The sequence below is a fragment of the Hesperophylax consimilis genome, chromosome 20 (assembly GCF_061612785.1).
Source record: "Hesperophylax consimilis isolate HC1 chromosome 20, BYU_Hcon_1.0, whole genome shotgun sequence".
Taxonomy (NCBI): Eukaryota; Metazoa; Arthropoda; class Insecta; order Trichoptera; family Limnephilidae; genus Hesperophylax; species Hesperophylax consimilis.
In genome coordinates, this window is record NC_142855.1 from 26,073,788 (window position 1) to 26,095,343 (window position 21,556).

General features: G+C 34.3%; 1 protein-coding gene across 6 annotated transcripts in view; it reads right to left on the reverse strand.

The window, feature by feature from the left end:
• Positions 1-21,556, reverse strand: part of LOC149414437 (CLIP domain-containing serine protease B4-like) — a 92,594-nt gene that overhangs the window by 62,395 nt on the left and 8,643 nt on the right. For 4 of the 6 annotated variants that reach the window (XM_089643787.1, XM_089643784.1, XM_089643783.1 and 1 more), the window contains exon 1: positions 3,810-3,944. The exons of the other annotated variants lie outside the window; for them this stretch is intronic. In XM_089643787.1, the coding sequence (XP_089499913.1) occupies positions 3,810-3,879 (70 nt within the window). In that variant the 5' untranslated portion in view covers positions 3,880-3,944. Of the gene's footprint in view, positions 1-3,809; positions 3,945-21,556 lie in introns of those variants that run through there. 6 annotated transcript variants of the gene reach the window in all.

Sequence of the window (21,556 nt, forward strand, 5' to 3'; positions counted from 1 at the left end):
ATCAAAGAATTACGCCGAAATTGTTTATTTTGAAATAAAATCCATAACCATAATTTGCCAGACTTGTCAACTCAAGTCAGGGCATTGAAGTTTTTGGTATAAATCTTAGGACGGGTTGTTTCATGGGATTTAAACGATTCATCAAATTTTAAAGTCGTTTTTCAAGTTCTTTGAATGTTCTATTATTATTTCGGTTTTGTGTAGCAATAATGATATAATAACAGAACTTGAAAATAAACATTGAAATTTGATGACTTGTTCAAATGACTTGCAGCAAAGTCACCGGGAAAATAAACATGACAGGAAAATAGTCATATATGATGTTGGGTTCGCAAGTTAGTTTTTTCAGAACAATTATTATTTTTAATTTTGGAAAACGTTACGTTTAGTTTTCTTTTTGATTTTGTTATTCGAAGTTTGGAAATTTTTCATCTTGGAATACTTTTTTTTCTGTTGGGAAATTTTTGATTCTGGATCCTTTATTTTGCTGAAAAAATTTCCTCGGGAAAAATTTGTCAGAAAAAAGGTGGGGAAATTAAAAAAAAAAAGAATTATTATAGTTTTTGTATGAAGTTTGAAAAAAAAATAAATTAAAAGATCAATTATTTTTAAGAAAATCTGAAAATTTAATTTCGGGAAATTCTTTTAAATATATTTATCTTTTGATATTATGTTTAAAAATTTTCCATGATGGGAAATTGTTATTTTTGGGAAAAAAAAATCCCGAAAAATTGTATAATCGAAAATCTTTTTTTTTTTGATATTATGTGAAGCTTGGAAATTTTTTATTTTTTGTGAAAAAAATTATTTTGGAAAAATTGGTATATCGAAAAATTTTGAATTGGAAAATTGGTCGAATGTTTTTCATAAAAGAATCATTCCCCCGAGCAGGTCAAAAAGTGATTTTCATGTTAAATATTAACTGTATTATTAGAACAAGTAGCTTAAATTTGTGGCATTACTAAATAACTAACTGAGTTCGAATTTTCCAAAATAATCAGTATTTTGTGGTTCGAAAATCACTGATTACAAAAAAGACTCCAGCAGACCACAAAATATATATTATTTCGGAAAAAATTGAAGGTTTTCAAATGAAAACTTAAACTTGGTTAGTTATTTAGTAAGTCACTTAGGACGGGTTGTTTCGGAGAATCTGAACAATTCATCAAATTTCAACGTTCATTTTCAAGTTCTGTGAAAGATTTTTTCAAGTTCTGGTTTTATTTCAGTTTTGTCAAGCAACTAGCCTACAATGATATAAAAAACAGAACTTGAATAAGTCTTTCACAGAACCCGAAAATGAACGTTGAAATTTGATGAATTGTTCAGATTCTCCGAAACAACCCGTCCTTAATCTAATAATACAAAAAATATTTAACATTAAAAAACGCGCTAATACATTCGGTAGAATGACCAAAAAATAATTTATCTTTTTATAATATAATATTTGGCTAATTTACATAGCGTCATTTTCGTGAAAAATTACCTCAAGGGTGCTGTACTAATTTATTTATTGAATAATTAGTGTTTTGTTAATAGATTATTTTCACACGGATATGAGGTTCTCTTGGTAATACATTTGTATGTATTAGTATTAAGAAAAGATGACGGTCATTTAATATGTCAATTTGTGACAGAAAAAGGAGACCTGGATATTCATATTAGAGGTAATCTTATTTGGTTGGTCAGAGGGAGAAAACATATATCGGGAAAGCAGAATCTTGCTGGCAACAGTTTGTAACATTTAGGATTTAGCAGATATCAATGCATGGATTTTGTATAGAGACCAGTGGCGCACCACAAAAATATACATTTATAGAAGAGTTTCCAAGAAGACAAAGAGAAGCATTATGTAATGGTATGTAATTACTTCAACTGGTGACTCTACTGGTACTGCCTCAAGCACTCTACATTATAAGAGTTAATGAGTAAATCGTGACAAACCTTCCAATATTAAGGACTGCACCTCGCGGCAGGAACAGTACAGAAACGGACTACGCCTCGCGAGGATCACAGAAGTGTGTTAAATATTTAAGTGTATCACAAGTCATTAGATTGCACCTCACGAAGGAAAAACAATAGGAAACGGACAGCTTCTTGATAGGATTAAAATAATTCATTGGTGCTAATATTTTTCACCGGTCGTTTTAGATGAAAAAATTGAGATGGTTATACAAAATCAAATTATTTATGAAAAACTTTGCGCAAAGTGGTACAGTAGAACCCTGTGAATTCGAACCTCGATAATTCTAATATATTTTTTTTTTTTTTTTTAAAAAGAAAGACAAAAATTCCCGGGTTACGAATAACCTGACAATATTTGAAAATCTCCTACTACCACCACAGTAAGCTGAAAATGTTGCTTGTGTTGTGATGGAGGACTTAGCTAGTCGAGGAATTGAACACACTACGCCTGGGTGGGACCCAAGCGCGATGTCAACTCGGCCACCGATCGGTCTAAAAAACGCGTAATTCGAAATTTTCGCCAAAAAAATTTCCGCAGAAATTTTTTTATTTCGAAATTCGAAAATTCGTAATTGAGATTTTCGGCGTATTTTTTTTTTTCATAAAATTTCGAATTTCGTGGGAATTCGTTAATTAGAAATTTTATTTTTGATGTCGCGTGGATTTCGAATAAACGAGGTTCTACTGTATAACTATTTATGTTTTTTTGTATTTTATGCGGAAATTTCATTGGTTCATGCAACCATGTATTATGTCTTTATTTTGATAAAATATGTGTTCGTTTTTTCCCTAATAAACTAAAATCAAAATGTCGACATTTTTCGAGAAAACTGAAAAACGATGATTACAATAATATGTTATCAGTTGGGACTATTGTGCGGTATTCAAAAAATAACGAAATATTTAGGTCACTAATTAAGTAACCAATTTTTTTGAAATTGGTTTTCACTCATACCTACAGAGAATTTAAAAATTTTAAACAATAATTATGCATCGCATATTTCTGTAAACTTGGCCGCAACATCCTGTGTGCGTGATTGTAGGAAAATGAACACAAAGATTTACATTTTTCAATTGACTGTTGAATTAGGAAGTGACCATTGCAGACAACTCCACTAAATAACAAAGTTCCAGTCACCTATCATCCAATACTTCTTACATAATATTATAAATCCTACCAGATTGGATTTACGTAACAATATTTGTGAAGTAAAAAAGTAAATTGAGTTAAAAACATACACGAAAAAACTTTTTTTAATTTAAAACGTATTGATTAAAAAAAATACTACAGACTTTTTATTTAACAAACAGCATTAAATTTGTCGAAATGACAGATTTTAGTAAGAAAAATTAGCATTCAATAAATGTCGGTAATTGTTATCGGCTATTGTTCAGTGTTGTAAGTATTTGTGTCGAATTGATTTTTTTGTAAAAAATGTATTAATAAACGTCTTTTTAAAAACTATTGACTTGAAATACAATTAATCAGTCTAATTTATTAAACTGCATTTGAATGTTGATACTAGGTACCCATAAATAGAAAACACATTATATTCTATTTATTGTTATCAAGTTTAATTTTCAGAACTCTATTTTAATTTGAAGTTTTTCTTTAATCTACTCAATAAACAATAGTTTTATTTAATTCATTTAAAAAAATGCTTATTTATAAATGTTCTGTGTAATTATTAATCAGCGTGACAGATGTTTCGCCTTTCAAAGGTATTATCAATCAGTTTGAATATATAAAAGAAAAGCTAGAAAAAAACAATTATTCAGAATTCATATTGAAAATTTAAAGTGGGTATGTTTATAAAGTATGAAAATATTATTATAATTCTTACCTTGCTGCTGTCCCGAAACTAAAGATGTAATTACTAACACAGTGAACGCGATTTCTGATAAGAAACTCATTTTGAAAAATACTTTGAAGTGAAGTTATTTTTAAAACCGTACTCTATAATGTACCGCACTCTACGATGTTACATCTACAATGAATGGAAACAGCCAAGCAGTCATATTTATAAAGTTTTTTATCTGTACACTGGAGTATGAAAGAGACAACGAATTATTCTTATCGTAACGCCAGTCATTTTTTCGCAAACAGAAAGCAACTTGAAATTATTTAAGGAATTAATTTCCCTGTCTTCTTTAGGTATGCTGTCTAGAGGGACTTTTTAACGATAAAAAAATGTTGTATATGTTGTCTAATGTGGTATATGCGAGATCTGTCAACGATGATCGTTCTTGTTGGAAAATATAAACGGAAGGAAAAGTAATGAATTCAAAACAGAATTTTTAAAACAAGAACGCGACAATATAATAAATTGATTCCACATATATTTTATAACAGCATAACGGAATTAATAATATTAGTATTCGAATACGGACGGAAGGCAACAACGTTACAAATGTGAAACTTAATGAAGCCGAATAAAGCTTATTAAAGCAAATGAAATATTTCACCAAAACAAAAGAATGCCATTTGGAAAACCTTTACAGTTTTGAGGACTCTATTCCAGTTTGAGGACATAATCTATTGCATGGGTGTAAATAATCAAATCATTTATACACAGTGGAAAGTTTAAAAAAACACATGGAAAATGTCAATGGTGTTCAATAATATTTGATTAATAAATAATGACTTGAAGAGAAATCAGGTTTTACGGAATACGACATTTGTAAAGACGTTATCGGAACCAATGGGAAGAAATGTATATAAATAAGACTTGTAAAAAAGAGCATTATGGCTAAAACAGAATGTAAAGGAAAATAGGGACATATGCAATAAAGCACCTATTACAGGTATACATTTGAAAGTGGCGTCCATACACAACCAAATAGATAATATTTATATTCTAGAGGCGGGCTTCTGTTAGGTGGGAATTTGTTTCAACCACCCGACTGTGTTAAGCTTTACTGTAAAATAATAGATAGTTAATTATTATTGAAAAATAGTCACGCCACTAACTTAATTGCCACAAGAAATAAATAGAAACTTATTATAATATATTTATCTAATTATCTAATCTTAAGCCGGAATGGCAAATCTTTTAAGATGTCAAACTTTAAAGAATTGCTGTCATTCATGTTAGAAAACAAAGGTTCTGCTTACTTTACACTTTATGGATCTGGTGTTTTTTAGCCATTAGCACTAATGGAAAATAATACATTTTAGTTAGGTAAATTATCAGTCGGTATCCAAAGGCACACAAACTAACCCAAATAATATACACTGAAAGTGTTAATACGATTTTATAATTTAGTTTATACATTGTCTCATCCAACATACTGCGTCTTCTGATATCTCCACTTTTGACATGACCTGAATCGAGTAACTACATATTTGATTGTGTCATTTATTACTGTTTCTTCTACCAGTTCAATCAATATGTATTTATAACCTTACAATAGAGTTGGAATTTTATTTTGTCTAAATTAGAGAAATTGTGTTGATTTTCTGCAAAAAAAACTCAAAACAAAACGCTAAAATAATGTATTAAAGTCAGTGCAACCATATGAACGTAAAATTTTATTCAATATTCATCAATTAATGATGTACCTAAACTACCTTTTTAAAAATGACGATTTAAAGTTTTTCTGGTTGCCCACAGGTCCGCCGTAAGCTTGCGAACAGGGCATGCACTGCACACGGGCGGCACTTTCAGGGGGCGGCAAATACAGAGAACTCGGAATGTTCTAAATCGTTATCATTAATCATTCCAGCATTACAATTGTCATTGGATTTAATGCATGCATTGTTTAGCAAACAATTTGTCCATAGTTATCGTTGAAATTGGCAATAAATAAGTTTTCTTTTCGGTAGATCCCGAATTTTTTACCGAAATGTAGCCATATCAACGTACCAAATTTTAGTTTTGGGTCAACCCTCATTAGCCCTCCCCCCACCTCACTACACCCCTCCTAACTTCTGACATGCTTTCCCTGAGAAAACTATCTTAAATAAACACTATTCAAGTGGCACAGAAATATGGAGATATATTTTGAAACAAGCCATACATTATTTTAAAATGTGTTTGATTTGGCAAGAACTTGTATTACCTAGACAATCTAGGTATTGCATTAAAATATGCAGTGTTATTAACAAAATGGCTAATGGCTTCTCGTAGATATGGGCCTGATATATACCCCTTAAGGCTTCTCGTAGATATGGACCTGGTTTATAACCCCTTCAAGCTACTCGTGGATATGCGCCTGGTATATAACTTGTTCGGGTTTCTTGTGGATTTGAGCCTGATATGTTACTTGATTTGACTGATTAAATTACTATCTTCATGATTATACACACTTTTATAAAACAGAGAACATTTATATTCCGTTGTTTCTCTCTCTCTCTCTCTCTTATTTGAAACATTATGTAAGTCTATGTTGGTAACTGTCAAGTAGGTGGTGGACACTTGACATATAAGATTAATTCTCGAAATATTTATTTGAACAGATTCTCTAGATTACTCTAGATATTATATTAACATAATACAATGCGGAATCCAGACTATTACAGACAACATACTGCGATTTCCGTAAATTGAAAAGATATATAGAGCTATTAGAATTCTTAAATGGTTTAGTTGATCTCACAATCAAACCGAATAATTTATTTGATTTTTTACAAAGTTATTTATAGTTGAATATTATTCTAATTTTTCTTTCAACGTATCTCGTATGAAAATAGAGTTTTTTTGGTGTTCTTAGAGAGAATGATAACTTTACACTTAGCTACATACTATTTCATTTCGTTATCAAAACACTAGGCAGATAAGGTGATAAGTCTTATCGTTAGAGTTCACAAACTTCTATAGATTGAATTGTAATATAAAATTTGAGAATGTCAGCAATATATAAAGAAAAATTCTACAAAAGTAAGGGTCCAAGGTACGATCCTTGTGGCACGCCCTATATAACTTGTGACTAACTAACCAGTTTATTTTACAAAGAGTGATAAAGACTAACTTTGTCGAATGCTTTACTGAATCGGTTTATACGGCATCTAATGTAACTTACGTTGATTGTTCACGGTTATAATATGCGATTTATTCAAGTAATTATTGCAACTAATTCCTCTGAATAATAAATGTAATCAGTGATTATTAGATTAATTATTTTTGGTGAAAACTCTTAAAGTTGGTAAGTCAAGTACGGATGGGGGGTGGGGGCGGCATTGACGGATATGTACACGGACGTTCGAGCGGCTAGCGGCGGCCCTGATTGTAAGTAAAGTACGGATGGGGGGTGGGGGCGGCATTGACGGATATGTACACGGGCGTTCGAGCGGCTAGCGGCGGCTCTGATTGTAAGTAAAGTACGGATGGGGGGTGGGGGCGGCATTGACGGATATATACACGGGCGTTCGAGCGGCTAGCGGCGGCTCTGATTGTAAGTAAAGTACGGATGGGGGGTGGGGGCGGCATTGACGGATATATACACGGGCGTTCGAGCGGCTAGCGGCGGCTCTGATTGTAAGTAAAGTACGGATGGGGGGTGGGGGCGGCATTGACGGATATATACACGGGCGTTCGAGCGGCTAGCGGCTGCCCTGATTGTAAGTAAAGTACGGATGGGGGGTGGGGGCGGCATTGACGGATATATACACGGGCGTTCGAGCGGCTAGCGGCGGCTCTGATTGTAAGTAAAGTACGGATGGGGGGTGGGGGCGGCATTGACGGATATATACACGGGCGTTCGAGCGGCTAGCGGCGGCTCTGATTGTAAGTAAAGTACGGATGGGGGGTGGGGGCGGCATTGACGGATATATACACGGGCGTTCGAGCGGCTAGCGGCTGCCCTGATTGTAAGTAAAGTACGGATGGGGGGTGGGGGCGGCATTGACGGATATGTACACGGGCGTTCGAGCGGCTAGCGGCGGCCCTGATTGCCCAGCATTGCATTATTCATAATTATAATTAAATTTAGTAAAATCATGTTAACAGTATAATAACTGGCCAAATTACAATAACAGGATGTCAATGCGATAAGAATAACAGAAATTCAATGCGATAACAACAGTCATTTTATTTTTAAAAACATCTATTTGAATATTTGTATTCGGGAGTGAACCAAATTCATTGAATTTGAAGCAAATGTTGGAAATGCACATAAACCCATTTCCTGACATCTAATCGAGCTGAAACACGTCAGATAGACTCGTTGTCGATGACAATGCACTCTATCAACTTTTGGTGGCGAACCCACAAATGCATTTTTCTGAAATTAGATGACATTACAGCAGTTAATACACGAAATAAATATTGGTCCTACCCGATTGGCATTTGACGAGGTTGTTAGCGTGGTTGACTCCAGTCCCTGAGAAGAAGATACAATCCTCAGTCAAATCAAAAAAAGGTTTTTTTTTTAAATATTATTATTATTATTTTTAAATATATAGAAAAAAAAAATCTTTTGAACAAGTTGTTTTTTGGTATTTGTGGCGTTCAACAACCTGTTGATGTGTGAGGTAAGTACGTACATAACTATTGTTATTTAAAATTTATGTTTTTGTTTATGTTTTTTGTTTAAGATGACACACTCACACTTCACTTCGATTTTGGTTCATGATTTTGTTTATGATAGCCTGAGATAAGCGAGCCCTATAGGTCTGAGACAGAGGTATGAAATCGTTGGATCACGACACAATAGAAGAAATTGTAATATTTATTTTTTTGTAGGATTTTTATTTAGGTATTAGAACCAGGAAAGAGTCTAAAAGGGTCGAGAAGATGCACTAAGTGGCATGAATAGATAAGAAGTGACTAGAAAAGACTAAAATAGACTAGGAGAGATGAGGTGATTTTGCACAAGAGCGGCGCTGTATAAATCGTCCAAATCTTATTATTATTATTATTAATAGAGACAAGATATGATGGACTCGCCGAACGTCACAGCGGTGCTGCCAAGGTCTGTTATCTATGTGAGGATATTGTGTCAGCGCTTTATTAGCAGCAGACACATACCTGGATGGATGACGAACCTCGCGTTGGCACTGTTGGTGGACTCTCTCGCTGCAGCAGCTGGTCCAGTTTCTTCACCACCTTGGATACTTGCTGCAGAGTCTCCATCTTCTATCTTCATGTCACCTGTTCGTGTTCTTCATTTTACTTTACTTAACTTCACTTTATTTTGAAAATATTTATATTTTTTGTAATACTTGCATCAACAGTAAAGCGCCCCTGAGGTGATAACTCACAAAATGGGCGCTATAAAAATTGTCCAATATTATTATTATAATGTATTCTGAAAATTGCAACAACAATTGGGCTGGTAAGGCCGGTATTTGTGCGAGAAGTATGCCAAAACAAGCGCACTCTTCCCACTCATACAGATTCCACAAAACCAGACTTCAACAATAAATCGTGCTGCCGGTCAGCATTTGCCTTTGGGTCGGAAGACAATAGGTTCGATTCCTTCCCAACGATATAATACTAGCGCAGACCCGTGATAGCCATATTGCATATCTCGTTGAAACGTGCTCCACTATTATCCACTCCACTATTTGCCTTTGGGTCGGAAGACAAAAGGTTCGATTCCTTCCCAACGATATAATACTAGCGCAGACCCGTGATAGCCATATTGCATATCTCGTTGAAACGTGCTCCACTATTATCTACTCCACTATTTGCCTTTGGGTCGGAAGACAATAGGTTCGATTCCTTCCCAACGATATAATACTAGCGCAGACCCGTGATAGCCATATTGCATATCTCGTTGAAACGTGCTCCACTATTATCCACTCCACTATTTGCCTTTGGGTCGGAAGACAATAGGTTCGATTCCTTCCCAACGATATAATACTAGCGCAGACCCGTGATGGCCATATTGCATATCTCGTTGAAACGTGCTCCACTATTATCCACTCCACTATTTGCCTTTGGGTCGGAAGACAAAAGGTTCGATTCCTTCCCAACGATATAATACTAGCGCAGACCCGTGATAGCCATATTGCATATCTCGTTGAAACGTGCTCCACTATTATCTACTCCACTATTTGCCTTTGGGTCGGAAGACAATAGGTTCGATTCCTTCCCAACGATATAATACTAGCGCAGACCCGTGATAGCCATATTGCATATCTCGTTGAAACGTGCTCCACTATTATCCACTCCACTATTTGCCTTTGGGTCGGAAGACAATAGGTTCGATTCCTTCCCAACGATATAATACTAGCGCAGACCCGTGATGGCCATATTGCATATCTCGTTGAAACGTGCTCCACTATTATCCACTCCACTATTTGCCTTTGGGTCGGAAGACAATAGGTTCGATTCCTTCCCAACGATATAATACTAGCGCAGACCCGTGATAGCCATATTGCATATCTCGTTAAAACGTGCTCCACTATTATCCACTCCACTATTTGCCTTTGGGTCGGAAGACAATAGGTTCGATTCCTTCCCAACGATATAATACTAGCGCAGACCCGTGATAGCCATATTGCATATCTCGTTGAAACGTGCTCCACTATTATCCAATCCACTATTTGCCTTTGGGTCGGAAGACAATAGGTTCGATTCCTTCCCAACGATATAATACTAGCGCAGACCCGTGATAGCCATATTGCATATCTCGTTGAAACGTGCTCCACTATTATCCACTCCACTATTTGCCTTTGGGTCGGAAGACAATAGGTTCGATTCCTTCCCAACGATATAATACTAGCGCAGACCCGTGATAGCCATATTGCTTTTTTCTATCGTTGCGCTTCAGTAGAATACAAAAAAATAATTACTGAATAAAAAATATATAAATATTAACTACTAAAAAAAAATATTTTTCAATAGAAATGTATGAACGGGTAATGGAAAAAAACTTAAAAAATAATGTTTTATAGCTAAGTTTATCTGTGACAGTTGTTTTCGGTTGATTAACTTTTGCTTTCTTATAACATTATTGACAAAAGAAATAAAAACTAGTTTTGTGAATTCCTGAAATCGAGCGTTTCCAGACTCCGTTAGTCAAGCGATTTTAATGCCTACAACCTACAATATGAGCATTTTAGGTACACCAAGAATATACACAGTTTTGGCTTGTAGCTTCATCTTAAAGCGAAGCATAATGCTAAATCACTCTTTTGATTTATCTTTATTACGAATTGGTGTACATTATGAATACCAAAAAATATGCTTTAGATAAATTGAAGGTTTTCCTATCGTTTCGCTTCAGTAGAATACAATTTAAAAAATTCTTTACTGAATAAAAATATAAATTTAAACTACTAAAAAAAATTTTATTCAATAGAAATGTATGAACGGGTAATGGAAAAAAACAAAAAAAAATAAATTTAATAGCTAAGATTATCTGCGACAGTTTCGCTTGATTAACTTTTTGCTTTCTCATAACATTATTGACAAATTAAATAAAAACTCACAAATTGTGAATTCTTGAAATCGAGCGTTTCCAGAATCCGTTTGTCAAGCGGTTTTAATGCCTACAACCTACAATATGAGGTATACCAAGAATATACACAGTTTTGGCTTGTAGCTTCATATTAAAGTGAAGCTTAATGCTAAATCACTATTTTGATTAATCTTTATAACGAAATGGTGTACATTATGAATACCAAAAAATATGATTTAGATAAATTGAATTTTTTTCTATCGTATCGCTTCAGTAGAATACAAATAAAAAAAATCATTTACTGAATAAAAAAATTAAATGTAAACTACTAAAATATATTTTTTTTCAATATAAATGTATGAACGGGTAATGGAAAAAAACTAAAAAATAAAGTTTTATAGCTAAGATTATCTGCGACTGTTTCGCTTGATTAACTTTTGCTTTCTTATAACATTATTGACAAAATAAATAAAAACGAGTTTTGTGAATTTCTGAAATCGAGCGTTTCCAGACTCCGTTAGTCAAGCGATTTTAATGCCTACAACCTACAATATGACGTATACCAAGAATATATACAGTTTTGGATTGTAGCTTCATCTTAAAGAGAAGCTTAATGCTAAATCACTATTTCGATTAATCTTTATAACGAATTGGTGTAGATTATGATTACCAAAAATATGATTTAGATAAATTAAAGCTTTTTCTATCGTTTCGCTTCAGTATTATACAAATAAAAAAATTAATTACTGAATAAAAAATATAAATGTAAACTACAAAAAATAAAAAATTTTCAATAGAAATGTATGAACAGGTAATGGAAAAAAACTTAAAAATACTGTGTTATAGCTAAGATTATCTGCGACAGTTTCGCTTGATTAACTTTTTGCTTTCTCATAACATTATTGACAAAATAAATAAAAACGAGTTTTGTGAATTCTTGAAATCGAGCGTTTCCAGACTCCGTTTGTCAAACGATTTTAATGCGGACACCGAAACGATTTTAATGCACCGTAATATATACATGCATGCATATACACCCATTAACTTTAAAATCGCAACGAAATAAAAACTTAATATGAAACAAACCACGCGGCATGCTCTTTAACTTAATGTGAAATACACCACGTGGCATGCTCTTTAACTTAATGTGAAATAAACCACGCAACATGCTCTTTAACTTAATGTGAAATAAACCACGCGGCATGCTCTTTAACTTAATATGAAACAAACCACGCGGCATGCTCTTTAACTTAATATGAAACAAGCCACGCGGCATGCTCTTTAACGTAATATGAAACAAACTACGCGGCATGCTCTTTAACGTAATATGAAACAAACCATGCGGCATGCTCTTTAACGTAATATGAAACAAACCATGCGGCATGCTCTTTAACGTAATATGAAACAAACTACGCGGCATGCTCTTTAACGTAATATGAAACAAACCATGCGGCATGCTCTTTAACGTAATATGAAACAAACCACGCGGCATGCTCTTTAACGTAATATGAAACAAACTACGCGGCATGCTCTTTAACGTAATATGAAACAAACCATGCGGCATGCTCTTTAACGTAATATGAAACAAACCACGCGGCATGCTCTTTAACGTAATATGAAACAAACCACGCGGCATGCTCTTTAACTTAATATGAAACAAACCACGCGGCATGCTCTTTAACGTAATATGAAACAAACCATGCGGCATGCTCTTTAACGTAATATGAAACAAACCACGCGGCATGCTCTTTAACTTAATATGAAACTATAAACCATAATAAGAAGACAGAGTGTATATATTGTGAATACGTTTGATTCATAACAGAATTATGTAATTACGACGGCCTCCGTTGTGGAGGAGTTAAGCTCTCGAGTAGCAAGTCGGAAGTCGCGACTTGAAAACCGGCGTGCGCAAGTCAATTTGATTTGATGATAATAATATATTGTATATTTGCGGCATGTTCCAGAGTGGAAGATACTCTCAGTATCGCCCTGGTGCAAGATCACCATTCAGAATTGAGACGTTGCTTGAAATGGCTTTGGTGACCAGATCTGAATAGTCAACTACTTCCCAACCTACCTCTTCCCCATCTTGATCCCCTGCCCACTACCTTCAGCCGATTGTGAATACCATAGTCTCACTGGCTCCAGATGGTTGGGAGTAGTTGGGACTCTTGTGCGATATCAAATACCATATAATATTAATAATACGTCCAACTCTAGAGAAATAGTGGCAATATCAACAACTCTATCCGCAAGAGGGAGCTAGTAGGTATAGCATGTTGACTTTGACATTTCTTTCAATGGCGGCTGCAAATTAAATTTATTTAGTATTTGGTGGCGGTTTTTTTGCACTTTCTAATTTGTATTTTGACAATTTTGATTGAAAGAAATATAAAAATGTTTAAAAAAGTGGGGTCGGTGGTTCATTTTACGAACAAACTGCAAAAACACTCCCATGTCGTTTTTCAAGATGTCAACAAATGTCGACAGGTTATAAGTAAAATGATTTCATTAAATCCTAACACATAAAATGTTCTTGATTAAGTAAAACGTCGATTGAATTCAGCAAAACTGTGTTAGTTCCATGTAGCATTCTGTGTTCAAGTTGATGTTATAAATCATCGTCATGTTGATGTTCAAAACACATTTGTTTCAAGTGACACCTCACAAGAGCGCTCCTGTATGTACACTGTAAAGGTGGGGGAGGTATGTCACCACCCCGTTGGGCAGCCTTGTGATGCGGGTTAAGGTGGTGGCTGTAGGAAAGGATTCATTAATGCGGGTCTCGAAGAGGCCCGGATTATATGAAGGAGGAAAAACAGAATTTTGTCTGATTTTTGAATTTTCGAATATATTCAATATATAATATTAATACAGATATTAAAAAATATATACATTCATATTATTAAATTCATTGATATTTTTTTGTATAATTTCTCACAATTCTATAAGTATTTTATTACCTTTCTAAACCATTAAAGATAGTCAATAGCAGTTTAATATATTTTTAATGTAATAAAAAAGGTAGTTTGTGAGATATCTATTTAAATAAAATAGATAAATATAGTTAATTAATGTAAAATAAATAAAATAATTTCACATTAAATCCATAAAAAAATGTATTAGTGAAAACCAAGGCGCACAACTCATGCCGCTAGAAGGCGCTAGTGTCGCAGGTTGCCACCAGAATTTATGGGAAACGTCAGAAGTTGTAGGCATTATTAATATTATAGGATATTTGGCGATATTCACATTAAAAAATAAAAAGATTTCAGGTATAAAATTTAAATCGTTCATATGGAAAAAAAAAATTTCTATGGATAGTATGGGAAAAAACAACGGAATTTAAAAATAAAATTGTGCCTTTTTTAGTTCTATCAACATGTAGAATCACCTCTCGAAGTTAGTGTACTTTACCCCCAGACACCCTGTATTTGACAATTCACTAAATCAGTTAACGGCACCGGCAAGGAAGGATTACAACGTACGGAGCTAAAGTTTTTTTTTATTTAAAAATATATTTCTTTTATATAAAAACATAAATATGTTAAACTAAAACAAACTAATTACAATAAAAATGTTTTCTTTTTAACGTAACTACCTAATTAAATAGAGAAAAACGATTCTCGTGTTTGATTTGGGGAGTAGTACCATTACAATATATTATATTATATTGGGTAAAGAAAAGAAAGAAAGTTTTTATTTACAAAGTAAGAAATAAACAAAATGTATAAAGCATGATAACAAAAGTATAGATAATGAAAATAGACTACAATAGCTGTTACTAAATTAGATACATAGTAAATGTAAATAAATATAAGAATATATTTATTTACATTGATAATTAATTTAAGAATAAAAATAATATTATTACATTTCGAATAATAAGTAGGTAGTAGGTGGTATAAGTACATGGAGTTATTTTATTCATTTGGAGTAAACAAAGCTGATAATATTGCAAGCGGAGGTACATAATAAATTGCGACAATAATCTATTGGTGGCTCGAATGCTGATATAATATTTTAAGAGGATATTGTAAAAGAAGAATTTTTTTTTGTTAATTAATTTTATGAAATTAAATAGTTAATTATATACTGAGTATGTACCATTAAAATTTGAATTTGATCAATTACTACTAATATGTACCTGTAATCAGAAGATATGTAAAAAATCAAATTAAAACTTATAATTATTATTTGGTTGATTAAGAAGTTGTTTTATTTGTAATTTAAAGGCTTTATAATTTTTTTCAGATTTGATTTTATATGGGAGTGCATTAAAACATTTTATACCTTGATAAGTATAATGGTGTTGAGAAGCGCTCATTTTAAATTTAGGGATTTCTAAGTTGCCACGTGATCTTGATCGGTTACTTATTTTTGGAAATGTTATTGTAGGATTGAAATGATCTTTATGAGTTTGTAACAATGAGTTCTTTTTGAATATATTATTTAGACTGAGAACCCTAAAAGAGTTGAATAACTGTGTTGTTGGAAATATAGATGGTTTACGTAGGATGACTTTTAGAATCAACCTCTGTGCCTTTTCTACAGGTAAGAGGTTAGTTTTGAAAGTCCCACCCACCCAATTATACCATATTGGAGAATAGATTGGGCAAGAGAGAAATAAATAGTTTTAATCATATTATATGATAGGATGTTTCTCAATCTAATGAATAAGTATTCTTACTCTGGTTGCCGTATTTTGGACTTGTTCGTTCCATTTTAAGTGTCTATCTACTATGATACCCAGATACTTTATATTATTTTTGCATGTTATTGGTAAACAATTTACATTGCCGCATTCTTTTTTATTTTCACACTGTGATGAATGGATTTTAATGGTAATATTGTTTTCGAAATTTTTTTCCTGCAAAGAGAATAGGATGAAATATGTTTTCTCGGTATTTTAGTGAGAGACAATTTAGGTCGAACCATGTTTTGAGTATGTTTATATTGATATTGGCTATCCTCATTGTTTCCTCCCATGATTTTCCTTTTGTGATAACTACAGTGTCGTCTGCGTAAGATATGATATCTCAAACAAAGGAAAGAGTGAACATTTGATTTACATATATAATAAAAAGGATTGGACCGATGACAGTTCCTTGCGGTATGCCAAAAGATGAGGTTTTGGGTTCACAAAGGGTATTATTGATTTTGATATATTGAAATCTCTCTTTTAGGTAACTTTGGAACCATGATAGCACTATTCCGTCCAATCCAATTTGTTTTAGTTTCTCAGTGAGTTTTGAGTGTGATATGCTATCAAATGCTTTGCGGAGATCAATGAAGATTCCAAGACACTTTTCTCCATTATCTAATTTTTGCATTATTGTTGATGTCAATTTAGCAATCGCATCCTGTGTGCTGAGATTGTCCCTAAATCCAAACTGGTTTGGGATCATTATCTTCTTATTTTTTAAGTAGTTGTTGAGTTGTTTTTTAACATTTTTTCATAGATTTTGCTATATTTGATGTGAGTGCTATGGGACGATAGTTAGAAGTGTTTTTTTCATCACCAGATTTAAAAACAAGGGTCAAAATAGTCTTCTTATAGTTGTTCGAGAATATGCCCTTCTTCAGACTTACATTTATTATATGAGCAATTGGTTTGCTGATTATCACACGTACAGTTTTAATGTTTTTACAGTTATGCTGTCGTAGCCAGGGCTTGCTGATCCTCGTAAACTTATTATAGCGTTTTCAACTTCTTTATCATTTACTGAAGCAAATGTGTGGAAACCTTCTTCAAAAGTTGGGTTTAGCTCTGGTTGTTGAGTTTGTTTTTTGTCTAGGATAATATTACTAGCAAGATTAGCGCCGACATTAATAAAATAATTGTTAAAGATGTCACCACAAAGTTTTGGGTTTTTTTCTGTGTCAGTATTGATTCCTTGATGAGTAACTTCTTTTGGAAATTTTTGTTTTGTTTAGAACTGTTGTCATTATTAATTTCGTATAACGAAATGTCCCCAAATAGTGAGCGTGCTCTTTGTGCATGACAAGCAAGAAAAACATTCCAACGTTGCCATGTTCATGTGTTAATACAGAAAATGAAAACAATTAGGACAGGATAAATGGGCGAATATGGCAACGCTGAAAGATTATTTTATTGCTTGTCATGCACAAAGCAGGATATACGTTTTCGATTATAACTATGTCGAAGGACTAATTTTCAACATTCAAATTTCAACAGTCGAAAACTAGTCCTTTAGGGTGAAAATCGCAAAAAATGAAGAAAGGTAGAAAATGTTGAAGTTAGTTGGATTTTCGATAATTTTGCGTTCTACGCTCGAAGTCGGAATCTTGGATTATTCATTGAACCAACATCATAAACAGCTCCGGATCTGTCTGATGTACATGGTTACTGGACTGTAAGTGCTTACCGACAAATCTATATTTCAAAATACTACAGTCCTGTTTTAACTGAACAGTCTTTCTGTAAATTTGTTTGTACGTTCCGTTTCCGTATCGAGATGGTAGCGGTTTGAACGGTAAATATATATTTTTAATGTGACGTCGTGTTTCATTATGACTTTCTTATTCGCACTTTTTTAAAAATTATTATGATACCTACCTGTCTGAGAGATGTAGTTTCTATGAACAAATTGTATAATTCCTTATTCGAAATTTAAAATATATATTTAAGTACTTACTTACTTACGAAACGTTTCAGAGGAAATTTTGATTATAATTTATTAACAAATTCCATTAAATTGTATTTTCCTTGGTACAGTTTTATATCAGCGACCTCTCTGACCTCTGGGCCCGAGATAAGGAGTCACATTTAAATAACAAAGAATGAAACACTAATATTCTAAAAAAGGAGAGAAATACGAAAAATAATAAAAATATTCTGTAACCGCTTCCTTTATCAGTAATGTGTTTGTACAGAGCGAGTTGCGGGAAAAACCAGCGCTTTGTTGGTTACGATATCAGTAAACGAGATAAATTAAAATACATGGAAAGATTCATAAATAAATGAATTGCTGATGATGTGTTCGCACTCTTTAGTACAGGGGTGGGGAAACTGCGGCCCTCGTGGCTTTTTTTGGTGCGGCCCGCGAAAACTTTTGGTGCGACCCGCGAATACTTTTAGTGCGTGCTTCGAGTCGTGCTGAAACAAACCGCAAAGTAAAAACAAAAAACATTCAGAACCGTTTTTCTTCGCAGTACACTAACTAACTAAATAACTAACTAACCATCACGCCGTTTCCCCGCAGGTGTAGGCAGAGAGGACGGACCGCCAAACAACTCGGTCTTGGCACACACTTCTTGCCTCATTCACATTCATACACACTCTTCTATTATTCTGACTCTTGACATGGCCCGACTCGAGTATCTGATTCACTTGATCGTGCCATGTCTTCCTCGGGCGTCCCCGACTCTTTGGGATCTCCACATTCCTCACACGATCAAACATGGTTTTACGACACACACGCCTCAGGGATCTCATTTCAACAGCATTCAGTCTACTTTCATCCTTTCTTTGGCAGTTCCATGCCTCACTTCCATACATCAGGGTAGGTACCAGCACTCCGATGTGGACTGCTAACTTCGCATCTTAGCGCGTTCAGTCCTCCATTAACGGAATTACCTGCATTTACCTATCTTTCAATCTACTTCTTTCGCAGTATGTCAGATACGTTAATTCATTAAATTCGTGTTCATTATAAAATGAAAGTACAATTATAATTTAAGCTGAAGGACTCCAACGCATATTTATTATTTAAAACCAGTCTTGGGTTCAAAATGCATCAAAAATATCCAATTGCGGAATCATATGTTTATTGTATATTGTATTTTACACAAAACTAAACAGTCAGTTAAAACCAGTTCTGTGTTGAGAATGTAAATGGGTGCATTTTTAGTTAAAGCAGGGGACTAGCATAAAGATTCAAACAAGTTTAATCCAATGTTGAATTCCGAATGCACAGTTCAAATTCTCGATTCGGTTTCATTTCGAAGGAAACCGTTGTTATATTCCGTATGACTTTTACTTAAGCTTGTGGACTCTTATGCAGAATTACTTTTAAGTTAAAACCAGTCTTGTATACTAAACGCATATAAACATACTGGAATCAAACTTCTCTGGTTCTTTGGTCACAATTCAAGGGAAACAACTCTCTCTTTCCGAGTGCAATTATAAATTGCTAGATGCGGAGTTTATGAACATGACATCTGGTCACCATTTAACCATTTTTCAGATATGATAGTAAAATGAGTCATAAAAATGTGTTAAGGATTCCCCCCCCCCCCACCCCTCTAGTGCAAGTAACTAGGTGCAGCCCGCGGGTGATCCTACAAACGTTCAAATGCCCCCGACGGCAAAAAGGTTCCCTACCCCTGCTTTAGTGGTATACAGTGACGTGCTACCCAAAGAAAAACGAACCAATCCTTTCTTTTAACGCTAATTTGTGAATAATAAAACTTCCCGATTTCGGTGCATGTGTAATGTGAAATATTCCTGCGTAATGCTTTACATTATTCAAGTTAAATGGACTTTTAATTTTCAAACTTGGAACTGATAATAAGTAAAATAAATATGGAGATAAAATAGGTACCAACGTAATTTATTTAAGATACTTAATTTTTTTTTTCAATATGTGGTTTTAAAAAAAACAGTTATGTGATTACCGAGCAAGTGTCCCAACTGCCCAACTGAATCCCCAATTGGGGTATGTTGTGGGGAAATGAGATCCTTGAGGCGTATGTGTGATACATGCTTTCGGCGTGTAGAGTGCTAAACGAAGAAAGAAGTTTAAGGAGAAATGAGATCCCTGAGGCGTATGTGCATTCTACTATATCATACTATTGAATTCTCCGTTATAAATGGGGTGGCGTGGTTTTCCGAAATCTCATGCAGATGCAATGTATATTTGCGGCAGGTTTACTCTCAGTATCGCCCTGGTGCAAGACCACCATTTAGAAATGACACGTTGCTTAAAATGGCTTAAGTCGTGTTTGTTGACCAGATCTGAATAGCCAGGTACTTGCCCACCTTCATCTTCCCCTCTCCACTACCTTCAGAATGCCATAGTATCACTGGCTTCGGTTGCTGACGGTTGGGAGCAGTTTGGTGACCTTCCTCCTGTTTTAAACGTTAAGTGTGCAAAATTTCATCAATTTCAGAATAAAACTGCAGATTGTTGTAAGAGTCCCAATTGCTCATAGTTTTACCGGACCCAGTGGAACTATGGCATCACTAATTGAGGTATGCTGTGCGAGTGAAAGGATTAAGGAGGTGAAAGAGATGGCTATTCACATCTGGTCATAGAACAAGACTAAAACTATATATAATTATTTGAAGCAAGTGAGACAATAGTATCCGCATTGGGATATGTTGTGAGGCCGAAGGTAGATGGGGGAGAGGGAGGTTGGATAGTACCTGGCTGTTCAGATTTGGTCTCCAAACACGGCTAAAGCCATTTCGAGCAACGTTTCAAATTCTGATTTCCACTCTGGAACGTGCCGCAAGTAACTATGTATTACTTTAAATGAATAAATTGTGAGATGCCGTCAACAAGTCATCAATCTATTTTAAATACTTCTACGAATGAATGAAAATGTTGGAAGTGGATTTGAACCCACTTCCCGACAACCGATCGAGCTGAATCTCAGCAGATATACTTGTTGTCGATGACAATGCATTTTATTAACTTTGGTGGCGATCGCGCATACACCCGCGGTAATATACGCTTTACTTTGAATTTGAATGGAATAACAGCAGTTAATATTCGAAATAAATGTTGGTCATACACAATCGGGATTTGGCTCAGATGTTAGCGCGGTTGACTTCAGTCCCTGTTGAGGAAATTTCAATATTATTGGATATTTTTTAATTCATCCTATAAATAAAAATAGATATATAGTATTATAGTAAATAAAAAACGCGGAAACAATAATTGATAAGATATTAATGTCATCAATAAATCCCTCCCACTGCGGCGCAAGGCGATTGGTCGAGAGAGTCCGGCTGGAGAGGCCACGCAGCAGGTGGGCAAACGCCCTGACGAAACGGATTTTGAAAGGGGTTTTCACTATCATTTAGAGAATTTCTTCCTACAGGTTAACTCATTTATAGAAAGTAGTGAAGAGTGTCCGACCAACGCCGGGTACACATCAGTAAATTAGTGTTGTTTCAATATAAGTGTTGTATTTTGAAAGGGGTTTTCACTATCATTTAGAGAATTTCTTCCTACAGGTTAACACATTTATAGAAAGTAGTGAAGAGTGT